This window comes from Solanum tuberosum, unplaced genomic scaffold, assembly GCF_000226075.1.
Source record: "Solanum tuberosum cultivar DM 1-3 516 R44 unplaced genomic scaffold, SolTub_3.0 scf00805, whole genome shotgun sequence".
In the NCBI taxonomy this organism is placed as follows: domain Eukaryota; kingdom Viridiplantae; phylum Streptophyta; class Magnoliopsida; order Solanales; family Solanaceae; genus Solanum; species Solanum tuberosum.
The window spans coordinates 68,913-83,587 of record NW_006239717.1 but is presented as its reverse complement, the minus strand read 5'-3'; the positions used below and the strand labels follow the sequence as shown (position 1 = coordinate 83,587).

The following is a 14,675-nucleotide window of genomic DNA, read 5'->3' as shown; positions in this document are numbered from 1 at the left end:
TAAAATTATATCTCATTCTAACCGTATAAAAAAATTGACATGTGTTTTTAAAAAAAAAAAACATATTTCTTTTTAAATTTGATTTTAAATACTGAAATTTGAAGATTAATTGTGGTGATGACACATATGCCATTTTTCTTTTATATATATAGATAGATGTGGATGAGATGGTCTACTATCAATAGAAAAAAATGGTTCTATTTTTTATTTATTTTTATTTATGTAAAATTTATTATGCAGAGGGTTTATTTTCTTCAAATAAATTGGCGATTTATATTTTTTTGGTATTTGTAATTATGGTGCAGAATGATTTTTTTTATTTTCAAATAAATGGCAAATGAATTTGAGTTTATTTTAATATTGTTAAAAGTTATGTCGTAGAAGTTTTTTAAAGTTCCTATTTTTGGTCTTTTGAATTATTTTATTTTATGTATGAAATATAGTCTATTAAAAGAAAAGGAAAAAAATCTTTAAAAAAACTGCTCATTTTTTTAAAGGAATTTAATTTTTAAGTATTTTGTTGTTACTTGCACCTAAAATTTAGCATCATTATCTATATATCATGTATAATTTTAATTTTAGTTTCAATTTTAAATTTTATATTTTTAAAATTTATTTTTAAAAAGGCAGTTTAGCATTTTATTAGGAACAAAAATATTCATTTTATTTAAACAAAAAAAAGATTACGTTAAAACAGTTCTTAAACGTAAACTAAATTTTTTAAAAACTGTTTTTAATTTCTGTTTTTTTTAAAATGTTTTGTTATTTAAATTGTTATTTATTATTTAATATATCTACAAATTTTGTGGTGCTGACAGGTGTCACTTTTTCTTCTCCTTTTATATATAGATAGATGATAGCATATCAAAAATCCTAACTTTATTTTATGCTCATAAAAATCATCAAGCCTTGAAAAGAACATAACATTGCTGACTATCGAGTACCGACTCTATAATTCAGTGAGATAAATTAATTTGGATAGTTTATCACCACAATTGAATCATCAATAGAGATGAGCCAGTAAGTATCCGTTCATAAGAACACACTTCTTTAGAATTTACTACAAAATCTTTTGTGATAAAGCAAATAAGATCGATAGTAGAACTTTCACCTTTAAATTAGGGATAAGAGTTTGAAAAATATCCCAATTTTGGTTGAATTTGCTATTCTGATACTAAACTTTCATGAGGATCTATAACTTCCCTAGACTATTTAATACCGTATTTTAAACATATGTATTTGCCCACGTGGACATAAAAAATAATGCAAAATTATAAATAGTAATGTGTCCACGTAGGCACATATACCTTTAAAATACACTATTAAATAGTTCAAGGGGTAAAAAATACGGTATTAAATAGTTTAGGGAGGTAATAGATCATTATAAAAGTTTAGTATCGCAGCAACAAATCCGATCAAAGTTGGGATATTTTTCAGACCGTTATCCCTTTAAATTATTATGTTGCCAAATTGCAATTGCCGTCTTTTTCAACTCCAATTCCCTGCAAAATGCAGATGGACTTTTGCTTAAAAATATGTGCAATTGATCTGAATGGATAATATCACTGAGAAACTGATACTTTTCAAAATTTTAATGACATTTGACCATGTACACCTTAAAAAGTTCTAAAAAATTACTGCAAATATGTAAATTTAAATATTGCGGATAACTGCACTTTTTAAAATTTCAAATAATACATAGGTGGCATCTTATTAATTTGCCACTTGGCAATTATTGAAATATGTTCTTATCTTAAAAAAATAACTGCAAAAGTTTAATTTTAAAAAGGTAATTAATATCAAGTGGCGATTCAATTTTTTGTTTGCACGTTAATTTCAAATTTAAATACATCTTTAATTGCTTTTAGAAACTGTAAATTTTTAATTTTGAAACATAAAAATATTTTAATATAATTATTTTTTTGGTTAATTTTAGATACATATTTTGAAAAAATTAAAATTATTTTTTAATTTTAAAATTGTTGAATTTTTGTAGTGCTGACACATATTTACTTCTCCTATTATTTATAGATAGATTTCTGAAGTTTATATTTTCGATTAAAAAAAGAGATGAGAGCATGAAAATAATTTAACTCCAAATTGGATACATAATATCATAAACAATACCAACATGGGTTGTGGTGCACTGGTGGGAGTGCTTCACCCTTAACCAGAGGTCTCAAGTTCGAGCCCTGTGTATGGAGAAAATCTTGTTGAGAGCGTCACCCATGAATGGGCCCTACAGAGCGCGATCCAAATTTAATTGGAGCTCCAATATGGGCTTCGGACACCAGGTGGAAAATCATAAACAATGATTCAAAATATTTCAAAAAAAGGTGAATAATTCTCATGACCAAATAACAACACTAAAAAATTCATTAAATATACCTCTTGAGGAGGGACATAAACCTCTTTTCTCTAAAGAAAAATCAACAATTTGAAAATCCAGACAATGGAAAGAGGCTTTGCTCATAAGAATAAATTCCTTGTGTCGAATCCTTTGTAGTTTGTAGGAAGTCCCCGCCTTGTAAATATTCTCCAACTCTTTCTCGTGACATCGTAACAAAGATAGGATAATTCATTCGGTTTTTCCCTCTTATAATTACCAACAAACACAATATCTCCTGCGCCATCATGACTTCGGAAAGTAAAAGTTGTATGTTTACAAAATGTTATCCCTCTGATCATCTCTTGTGATGGTAAATGAATAATATGCCTCTTCCATCGAGTCTTTTCTAAACCCACAAGATTGTATACTTGTTAGACATATCATCATAATCTATGATCGGCTAATTTGTCATTCACTTCTATCGGGCAATAATAGCATACATTGTGATCATATGGCCACAATTGTATGATTCGAAAATTTTCACCTTTAACATTAAATGCAATTATTATCCTCTTGAAACCAGACAATCGATAAATAATTCCATCGACACATATTCCATCTTTGAATGGGTAAAAATTCAATCTCTCTCCCATAATTCGTCTTTATCTAGAGTGTAAACTCAATTTCTTGACATTGTCTCATACGGAATACTTATCCAAACTTTAAACTTCTTTTCTTCTGGATCAAAACCTAGTGAGCAATAATACATAAGATAAAAGATATTTAAATCAAAAACCTGATCTTGTAGTCGGGGTAGAAACTTTATTTTTCTTGTAAAGGGATTACAAATTGCAACTAATTGCATACTTTTGCTCCATAAGCAAAATAAACCATTAACACACATTAATTGAGTGAGTCCATAGTGCGTGTGAGTGAGATTGCATAATTTGTCCAAATTTCGAATACAAAAGAGTGAGGTTTTGCCATCTTCTTCATGCTTGATAGTGTAGAAAACTTTTCCAATAACAAGGTATGTGGTTCCACGAATATGAAATTGATAATTGTCCACGAAAATTGAATATGTTATAAGAGAATTTCAAAATTTTGAAACGCATTAAAGATTTGACAGGCAGCAATAAAAATATTTCAAAGAGTGGAATTGACATTGTTTTTCTAGCATGATCAATCTAAAGGTGACAAAATTTGGGTATGCATTAATGTTTATAATAGCAGACCTTATTCTACCATAAGTAGTAGAAATTGATTCTTTCGAAACCCTAAATTCCTTTTATATTCTTTATATTAAATAAATGAAGTCAAAAGTATTTGTTTTTTAAAACATACTAATATTTATGGTAGAAAATTGAGTTGTTTGACCAAATTTTAAAGAAAAAAATATTGAGTAGGTTCTTAAGAAGTTGAAAAGGCACTTTTTCCTCTCAAACACTTTTGTAACCTAGTGATACACAAATTACTGTTCTAATATTACAAAAAAAAAAATTAATTAAGTAATTAGACACAAATTTTTACTATCTGGAAGTATTTTTGTTAAAACAAAAAAAAATTAATTTTTTTTTTCCAAAGTAAGTAAATTCTGAAAGTTTTAACCAAAGTTTCAAGGATAAAAATGTTTTGAGTTCAGCTCTAATTAATTTGATGTTTTCTATTTTGTGAGATGAGAACTAAAATTACAAGAAAAAATATTACTCCCTTCATTTCAAATTAATTGAATTGTTGAGACATTTTTCATTTTCCAAATTAACTTAATTGTTTAATTTTCAAGACTACTTTTAGAATATTCTTCCAATTTTACCCTTCATTAGTTAGTATTGGAATTAGTTATTAATTAATATTTAGTTATTTTAATCATAAATTTGATAATAATTAATAAGGGTAAAAATGGAAAGGTATGCCTGATTTATGTCTTAATCTTCATTTCTTAAAGGGTGTGAAACACCTCAACAATTCAATTAATATAAAATGGAGGGAATACTAATGTCGAATGGCTTTTACTTTGTATATTGTGTTAATTAAATAATTTGTTCTTATGCTGCTAGCCTGCTACAAATTACAATGTCTTCAAAAATTTAATTTAAAATCCGGATTTGGGCTAATTAAATTATGAGTAATGCTAATTAAAGACCTTAAATTACTATATGTAGAAGTTAGAACCCGTTGGTCTCATATTGAAATTTTACGTCTTCAGTGTACAAATAACACTTGTCATGTCCAAAAGAAGAAGAAAATATAACAAATTTGAGAAATCAGAAAATTGTTTTTGTCCAAGGAAAAAAGAAATTTTTGTGATTTTTATTGTCATATAATGAACCCCAGGATAACTCGGGATCGATCCCCGCTCAATGTTTTTTGAGTCGAGTCTGTCGCATGGGGCTTGCCTAGTGCGGTTTACATTCATCATGTTTTTTGCAGGCTATTACATAGTGAGGAGTTTACCCAGTGCGCACAAAGTACTCACCACAAAGTGCTCATCCTAAAGGCAGAGACTGTGCTAGAGGTTGTAGTGACTGCGGATTATCCTGGGGTTTCAAAAAAAATAAAATTTAGTGATCATTGTGACATCTCCAATGGATTTGTTCTCGAAAGTGTACCCTAAAATAGAAATATTTCCTTATACATCAAGCTATTTCAGATTAAGAAAATGTGGAAGCATATTCACCTTTCTAATAAGAGTGTGTTTCGAGATGTAGAATGGAAAATTACACAATAACTATAAAATAAATATGTTCCTTTCGAATAAATTGTATATGTGAAGGCTCTTCTGTTGAAGGAAGCTTGAAGACTGATGGAACATGTCGAAGGAACAGGTCCATTGAAGCAGGCTGACAAGTTAGAATTAGAGTCATACTAGGACTAGACTACTAAATCCTAAATTATGTACGACTAAGCTACTGGATCCTGTGTAGGAGGTTAAAGTCGACTAGGATATCATGTATATAATATATTTGTGTTGTAGTAGGATTCCTAGTATAGCTAGAATAAAACTTTTCTCCTATATAAAGATCTTGTAACTCAACATTATTTTTATCAATACAATCCTTGATTTCTCTAATCCTTTCTACATCTTCATCTCTCTATATATATTAATACATATATAGAGAAAGAAGATGATATTTGTCTTCATTCGCTGCTCACCTCAATTATCATTATCACCCTCATGGGCGGAGTAAGAGTATCAGTTTGTCGAAAAATTATATTATGTATATATAAAATTAAAATTACTTTTTATATTTATTAAACCTTTTTAGTAAAATTTTTGATTTGTCATATACCATCACCTACCAAACATATTTCCCATTGGCAGCGATGATGACATCCGATAAGTTCAAATTATTGAATGAGAAGTCACTAGTAGAATACATAAAAGCTATTTCTTTTTTCTTTTTTCAACTTTTTTATCAGATAAATTGATAGTTTGGCTAATAACCAACAAATAATCGCTAAGTCGAATCGAATAAAAAAATACTTATTAATTTGACAATAATTTAGACATATAATATTCGATAACCAATAAATCAAATCATTATACCTAAAAACTTAATCAAATCGGCCATCGATATGAACCTAGTTATATATCTCGTGAAAGAAAAAACAAAAAAAAAACAAAAAGAAAAGTATCCAACTCACCAATCAATTTCACGGGTTCCTCTTAATATGAGACAATAATTGTCGTAACGATTTGTCATTTTCATGGAACATTTTAAAACTAATAATTGAGATTGTACGTTTTGCATTGTATGTTGTACCTCACGTAATATCTATACTAGTAATAAAATAATCTATTTTTGCAGTACACAAAGTCATCATTCTTAATTAATAATTAAATATTTCTGAATTATTAAATCACTTAATTGAGATTCTAATCAGAGTTTGTCTTTTAGTTAATCGAGGAACAAATCTCAACCAACTAGCTAAATTGGTTCATTCGTTTTATTATATTTGGAAATAATTGACCTTTGATTTGTAATTTATTGTAAAAAAGCTCCATAATGTTTGTTTTTAAGAATTAACCTAATTAGAGTATAACATATGTATAATTAATATATGTATATAATTGTGTATAATCCATGCGTACTAGTTAAGAAAAGTAAATATTAAACACTGAATTTGACTAGCTATTTATGTAATGTTTTCGTTGTTCTTCACACAGTGACAAAATCCTATAAAGAAGCACACAAATAAGCGAAGAAATTAATATATATTATATATACATATAAAATAATTTTAACTTTATACACTAACAATATAATTTACTAGCAAAGGACTTTTGGATGAACATCCTGTAGCGCTAAGGATTTGAGCTTTGAACTTTAAAGTAAATTTTGAATCTCCTAAACCACTGAGTTAACCTCTAATTTTGTGTTTAGGAAATTCAAAATTTATTTAGTTATTTTTGTTTAATAGTGTATCTATGTTAATAAATTCATTAAATATATACAAATATTAAGTTTAAAACACAGTTATTAACACTTAAAATCATCGTTATAAAATCCAAAATCCATGAAATTAAAATTCTGAATCTGTTTCTCTATATATTATATGTTTAGATGGCATGTTTAATCGATAAATCCACATAAACGTAAAATATCATACAATTTACAATTTAATTGAACTCAAAACTTTTGATACAAAATTTTAATTTCAAAAGTAGAATAGATTTAGTCCAAGAACTTAAAGGCTGAACTAATTAAATTTTATATTTTAAATTCATCTCAAAATTCTAAAACTATAAAACGACAAAAAGTGTATATGTAGTTGAAGAATTCTTTTTTTTAAAAAATAAATAAATTGAAGAATTCTACGTGGTGTATAGTTACCTAGTTAGAATTTACAGAATAGAATTCCAAAAAAATGGAATCTCTAGGCAAATGTAGCACGTGGTTGTAACATATACTCTTTTTATGACAAGACTAGATAAACAAGGTGATTTTCAAATGATAACTTTAAGAATCGTTTGGCGAGAGACATAAGATAAAATAATTTCAGAAATGAAATGTAAAATTATTTTATTATGTATTTAATTGGAGGTATTAGAAAGTCTTGAGATTATTTATTTCACCATTTACACCTTAGGATAAATTATTACACACATATATGGTGAAATAATTTATCCCAAAATAACTTATTTCAAAATAATTAATCTCAGAATAATTTGTTCCCAGTCAAGCGACCCCTGTGTAGCTAACAAGAAACAAGATTAATAAAGTAGAAAGCACCTAAGATCCCTTTTAAATGGTAATCCCACTTCATCTTTTTCTTTTAATCAAATGGAAATAATTAATTAACCAAGTTGTTTATCTGAAATGAACAACTAAAAGGGTTGAAGATCAAAAAGTTGATTAGCAAATAATTGTAGTAGCTAGGGCCATGTCAATTATAAGTATTAATAATAATACTAAATGTTATTAACAATTAAAACAAGGGATATGAAGTTTTCCATCAGAGAAATACATGATGTGTAATTAACATGGAACAAGAATCAAATTAATATAGAGAAGAAAATTGAAGGCTCGTTGCTCTTTTGATAATTTTGGGTTGATTTTGACTAAAGAAACTTGAAGAATTATACAATTAATATTAGATTTTATTTGGCTTGAAAATCCAGTGAATCTTTAAAATTTGGACTATAACTCCTAGTGGCTTCCTAGAATTTCTCTCACAAATACTAAAAAAATTCTAGCAATCTATCAAATTTCGATAATCAGCATAACCGGTTGTGTTGATAATATTTACAGAAAACGATGATTATCATGATTTGACCATAAATTCTAACAAAAGTCAAAATTGTCAACTAAGATGCTGAGCAAAACCTAGCGACCCGTCAAAATTTATAGCCAAATTCTAATTAAAATTAGAACACAACATAATGATGTGTTAGTGTATTTCGACGTAATATATTATGACAATTATTAAATTTGAAGAAATTAAATATTGATAATCACCATAACATGTTGTGAGACCATTAACTCTTACGTACGTGAAAACATTTTCGAACTTAAATTAATTATTTTGAGAGATTAATATAACTATAATATTTGAAAAAAAGAACTTAAATTAATTGGGCACTCCTTTCTCAATTTTGACAATTGCGTGGAGTGGAGATTAGTATATCAACTTAATCATATACATAATCCCATAAAGATTTCCATCGAGAAAATGCTTCTTAAAAGACCACACATGCATATAGCACTAACCAGGATCATCATTTACTGCTTGAGCTTTTTGCAAGTGGTATACTTGTCTCTTGATTGCGAGCTTATTCAAATTCAAACTAATAGCAAGTTATTTGCTTAATTATAGTTTATTTAGAATTGAACTATTTGTAAGTTATCTGCTCAATTAAAGCTTATTTAGAAAACTATGTATAGACATTCATGATATGATGCATTTATATACTTTTGCTTCCTATCCCAGTTTATCTAACACATTTTTTTTATTCTACTCGTCTTAAAAAAAATACCAACATTTTTCTTATTTGCAAATATTTAATGACAATATATTCTCTCCCACTTATTTGAAAAAAGTGTAACAAAAATATTGTCTTGTAATTATAATATTACAAAATATTTTATATATTTTAAATTTTCTTCTAATCAAACTATATCACATAGTTTTTTCCTTTCTAATTTCTCATTTGATATGTACTCTTCACATTGAAGTCCGATTAAATTCGAATTAAGTCGAGATTACAAGAATTGATTGGGAGGGGGAGGGGAGGGAGTACATTTGAACCCTTGATGAAGATAGGGTCGAATTTTACTCCAATTAGTACTAAAATAATATGCGTTGCTCAACGTTGGACGAATCTGTTGCACTGAATTTGACGTTATAAGAAAGCAACAATTTCAGTCCAATAAACACAATGACTAAAAGACAACACTATTACTGAAAAAACACACATGTTCCCTTTTTAAATTTCACACCAGTATTAAATTTCTCTCTTTTTTTCTTTCTTTACTAAGGTCGTTTTCAGTGTTGTAGTTAGTACCACTGCTAGGATTTCTCAGACCCCATTTCCATTAATCTTTTTCTAAGGTCACAAAAAGAAGTTGCTTTTTTCATTCTGTTATTTCAAGATTGGCTCAAATTCTCATGCTTTTCTGTTCTTGACAATTGGAATCATTTTTATGGGCCTTTGTTTAAAGTGGGTTTTCGTTTGAAAGCACAAATTCTTTATTATCAAGAAGAAGAAAAAATTCATTTTTGTGACTTTTGGGTACTTGGGATTTTGAGATAATTCTTTTTGGTGATTTGGGTATCTTTCTTTTTCCTCATTGGTTGTTTGTTTCAGCAGATGAGGGCTGGTTACAGTCTGAGCCAACATATTTTTGAGTGATTTTGGGAAAATATTGAATCTTGTTATTGTTTTTAGCTTGGTAGTGGAGTGTAATTGCTGTAAGTATTGTGGAGGTGAATTGTAGAGTAAGAGGAAGCACTTTTTACTGCACCCAAGGGGATCTTGATTTGACTAAAAGATCAATTTTAGAGCAAGTATTGTTGAGATTTTGATACTATATAGTGAATGTTGTAAATTTAGTTAGCTTGTGGTGGTTTGTTTGACAAAGTGTTTGATATTTGCAGCTGAGTTCTACTTTGGACATAAAGCCAAAGTCTTGAGTACTGTGGAGAAAGATTGAATTTTGTTTTTGTTTTCAAAATCTTTGGTTTTTAACTTGGATAGTGTTAATTGATGCAAGTATTGTGGAGGTGAATTGTTGTGAATGCAAATTGTAGAATAAGAGGAAGTGATTTTTTGCGGACACTCTATCCTCCGCAGACCCCACTTGGGAACGCACTGGGTTTGTTGTTGTTGTTATTGTTATTAGGGATCTTGATTTGGAAATATCAGTTATAGAGCTAGTAGTAGAGTTCTTGGACTGTTGTCATATCAATGATATTTGCAGATATTGTAGTACTATTTAGTGAATGGTGTAAATTTTAGTTAGTTTTTGGTGGTGGTGAAAATTGGAGATGTCAATTGTTTCACCCCCTCCAAGTTCTTCTACACCATTTGCAGCTCCACCAACTGCTTTGAATTCTCCAGCACCTATATCTCAGCCCAATGAAAACTCATCTTCTATTGCATCTCCACAATCTGCTCCTCTTGTAGCAACATCACCAATGCCACAATCCCCTCCTCCTCCAACAAATACAACATTGCCTCCTCCAGCCTCATCTCCACAACCACAACCACCAATTTCGACTCCAACACCTCCTGCAGAATCTGCTCCTCCAATTATTAGTCCTCCACCTACACCGTCTGGTCCGCCTGCTAGCAGCTTAGCACCACCTCCATCTTCTAGTCCACCTGTTAGTTCGCCAGAACCTCCATCATCCAGCATAACAAGTAGTCCACCACCATTACCACCTCGACCAGAACCAACTCGTCCTGTAAGTTCACCTACACCACCATCGACGCGTCCCCCTTCATTGTCGCCTCCTCATTCATCAACACGCCCCCCTGCATTGTCACCTCCACCACCTGTGCAAAATCCAAGAACTCCTCCAGCACCACGATCACCGGGGAATCCATCTCCTGAACCTCCTAAAAGGTCACCACCATCATCCAAGCCACCTGCGAATGCACCTCCATCCAAGCCACCACGAAATACTCCAGATTCCCCAGCCTTAGTCCCTCCCAAAAATTCACCCCCTTCACCAGCTGCATTACCTCCTATTAATTCAGCATCTTCTAGTTCACCCCCTACAAACTCATCTCTACCAACACCTACAGCACAATCATCACCACCTCAATCCACCAATGGTGCACAACCTTCTCTTACTCCTCCTTCACCATCATTTCCTTCAGGCAACACTACTACATCCAGTAACAGTTCAGCAGTCAAATCAAAGGATATAGGGGATGGAGACATTGGTACTGGAGGGTCTGTTGCAATTGGCATCATACTTGTGTTTCTGTTGCTTGGTGTTGTTGGAGCAGCAGGATGGTGCATATGGAAGCAAAAGAAAAAAAATTCAGGCCTGAGTGGTGGTTATATCTTGCCAACAACTCTGATCTCCTTTCCAAAATCAGGTACTGTTTGGATACTGTCAAATCATTGTTTAAGTGTGTTAATCCATGTTTTACATGCTGCAAGCACCATTTGTGTTATCTATAAGTCATTCAGATCTTTTGAAATGCAATCTGAGTAGATGTGGAAATACAATTCAGGTTCTGCCTCGTTAAAGTTTCGAGAATCAAAACCTGAGATTGGAAATGGAGCTGGCTCCAATATTGCGAACACGACAGGAAACACTGGTGGATTAGGTCATTCAAAGCCATGGTTTACTTATCAAGAACTACTTGAAGCTACTAATAAATTTTCAGAGCGTAATCTATTGGGCGAAGGTGGATTTGGTTCCGTGTACAAGGGATGCCTAGCAAATGGGAGAGATGTAGCAGTAAAAAAGCTTAATATTTATGGGAGCCAGGGGGAACGTGAATTCAGATCTGAAGTTGAAATCATTAGTCGAATACATCATCGACACTTGGTTTCACTTGTAGGTTATTGCATTTATGAGAACGGAAGGCTCCTTGTATATGACTATGTCCCCAACGACACCCTTTACTTCCATCTCCATGGTAAATGTGGAACTTTCCAGATTTCAACATTCATTTTTGGCATTTGGTAACTAAAGCTAGCTGTTAATACTTGCAATTTACAAAATTACAGAGCAGGGAAGAACTGTTATGGATTGGGCAACACGTGTTAAGATTGCTGTTGGTGCAGCCCGTGGAATAGCTTATCTGCATGAAGATTGTAATTACTGTTCTCTTCCTTACCTTATGAGCTGTCCATGTTTCTTCATTTGATTTCTTCTCAGATGAACAAGATAAAATGCTTACCTAACGACTGACCACAATTTAGGCATCACCTACTTGTGTTGAGAAATTACTAAAATATCTTTAACAATCTTGAGCAGCAAGTATGCAAACACAAACAATGAAATGCTTTCTCCTTATGACATAGTTGGCTCAACTAATGAATTCTATCATATAAGAATTATATTGAACATACTTCGGAAGGTGACTGTTATGGTGTGGTATATGTTCAGTCACAAATGAATTCTATCTTATAAGAAATATATTGAACAGACTTGGAAAAGTTACCATAATGGTGTGATATGTGATCACATATTCTGTTTGGTCTTGTTATTTGACCTATTATTGGCCTTCAGCTAAATAAGTATTGCTGAAAGATGACATGAAATTTTCCCAAAATTCAGTCTTTGAAGTAAGTTTAAGTATAAATTTCTAATATGATATTCAATTCTTGCTTCTTTTGGTTTATTCATTTCTATTGGTTGTGATGGCAGGCTGTCCTCGCATCATTCACAGAGATATTAAGTCACCTAACATTCTTTTGGATAACAACTTTGATGCTCAGGTATGTCTAATTCCTCAAAACTCCTTTATTTTGCATTGTTTTTCTTGTAGACTGCCTTTTACAATCGTTTCACTTTTTCACAGGTTGCTGATTTTGGATTAGCTAAATTAGCTCAGGATGCAAAAAGCCATGTTACAACACGTGTAATGGGTACGTTTGGGTAGGTTTCTCTTCCAACGTTGTCATCAAATAGAGCATAAGAAAATATACTGCCATTTTTGTACTGCCCATGTTTACTCTAATTTCTTGGTTTGGATTTAGATACATGGCCCCTGAATATGCATCCAGTGGAAAGCTGACTGAAAAATCCGATGTATTTTCCTTTGGAGTTGTGCTTCTGGAGCTAATTACTGGACGGAAGTCTGTGGATGCATCTCAGCCTTTGGGGGAGGAAAGTCTAGTTGAGTGGGTATGTTTGTAGCCGACTTCTCTTTCTTTTCCTCTTAAGTCAATAGTGATGTGTGATCTCTTTCATTATCATTTTTACACCTTCTATGAGAAATTGAGTCAGAATATTGTAGTTCCTCGTCATTTTTCTCACTTCATGAATTTGATAGCTGATGTTTGAAAAAAATACTGTAATTACTCTACAGTGTAGGCCTCTAGTTGCAGCTCTAAGAGGGTTCCCTTTCCTTGGTCTGACCACACCAATGTCTTGAGTATGAGATTGATGTGATACAAGTTCTGAAAAATTGAGACTGATACATAAAGGATTTGTATTATTGATTAATGTTGCCCAAATCATGTAACATGGAATGAGATAAATCAGGTACTTAATAGTCTCTTAAGGCAAATTTTAAAGCAGGTACCATATGCAAGTACCTCAAGTTTTGGACTGCTCTAATATCCCTTGTGAAGTTAGGGGAAAGCAAGAAAATGTGGAAAATCGGTTGAAGTGTTTACATATCTGTTGCTGGGAATTCTTCCCGATTCGTCTGGAGCTACATGACATAATGGGAGAGAGAATATTTGCTTAGTTATTTGGGCACTGATAAAATTAGACAGATATGCGCTTAGATGTTTTAGAAAAATCTCCATAATTTTTAAGGATCCGTTTATCTCCAAATACATAATTGTTATTTTGCACACCTTAAATTTATGTTTTAAATATCAACCTTATCCTTGCATGTGCACGTTGCTATTGATCTGTTTTAAATCCTTTTGATTTAGGTGTTATTTTGAAATACTTTGAATTGATTCACTTGGTCTTGTATGATCAACCTTCTAACTAACACAGAGGGATAAATGTTATAAGTCATAGTTCAGGCGATTGTTAAATACAAACATAATTTATTTGTGACCTTCAGCTTCATTAATTGTACTAACTTAACTCTGTGTTGGTGCGGTCATCTGTAGATAAAGTAGATCTAACATAACTGCTGCTGAATACATTCATTTAATTATTTTCCAATCAACTATATGGTGATGTTTATGGCTTTAAGCTATGTTGCTCGGACTCTTCAATAATGTTGATGGGTGCGTGTCGGATCCTCTACATTTAGTGTATTTTTTGATGATCCGACACGGGTGTGGCAACATTTTTGGAGAGTCCTAGCAACATAGTGTTTGAGAACTGTATAATTTGTGTAGCTCCTGGACACAATTAGTATGAAGGCTGATCAAAAGACTGTCTTTATCTTGAAAATAATACGATAACTGGTAACTGTAATTTACTACTGAATAACAATTGTTTGTTTCATTGCTATATATTATGACTATGAGGACTTGCCTATGGCTTATGACACCAAAAGAGCATGTAAAGTTCTGTTATAGAAAAATTCTTAACAGTACATGATGTGTTCGGTATGAAGGAAAGTGATTTCTTGAAAAATATTACTATCTAGGAAAATAAGTGGGTTGTTACTTATTTTCTTGTGTTGGTAATGTAAGCAAAAAATATGAGTGGAGTGGTGGGGATGGGGTCTATGAGGGTTTTGGGG

General features: G+C 31.4%; 1 protein-coding gene across 1 annotated transcript in view; it reads left to right on the top strand.

Moving 5' to 3' along the window:
• Positions 1 to 9,298: 9,298 nt before the first annotated feature.
• Positions 9,299 to 14,675, top strand: part of LOC102595213 (proline-rich receptor-like protein kinase PERK9) — a 7,490-nt gene continuing 2,113 nt past the window's right edge. Inside the window, exons 1-6 of the mRNA XM_006367467.2 lie at positions 9,299 to 11,381; positions 11,520 to 11,930; positions 12,022 to 12,108; positions 12,665 to 12,735; positions 12,819 to 12,895; positions 12,997 to 13,144. Of these exons, the coding sequence (XP_006367529.1) occupies positions 10,319 to 11,381; positions 11,520 to 11,930; positions 12,022 to 12,108; positions 12,665 to 12,735; positions 12,819 to 12,895; positions 12,997 to 13,144 (1,857 nt within the window). The 5' untranslated portion in view covers positions 9,299 to 10,318. The remainder of the gene's footprint in view (positions 11,382 to 11,519; positions 11,931 to 12,021; positions 12,109 to 12,664; positions 12,736 to 12,818; positions 12,896 to 12,996; positions 13,145 to 14,675) is intronic.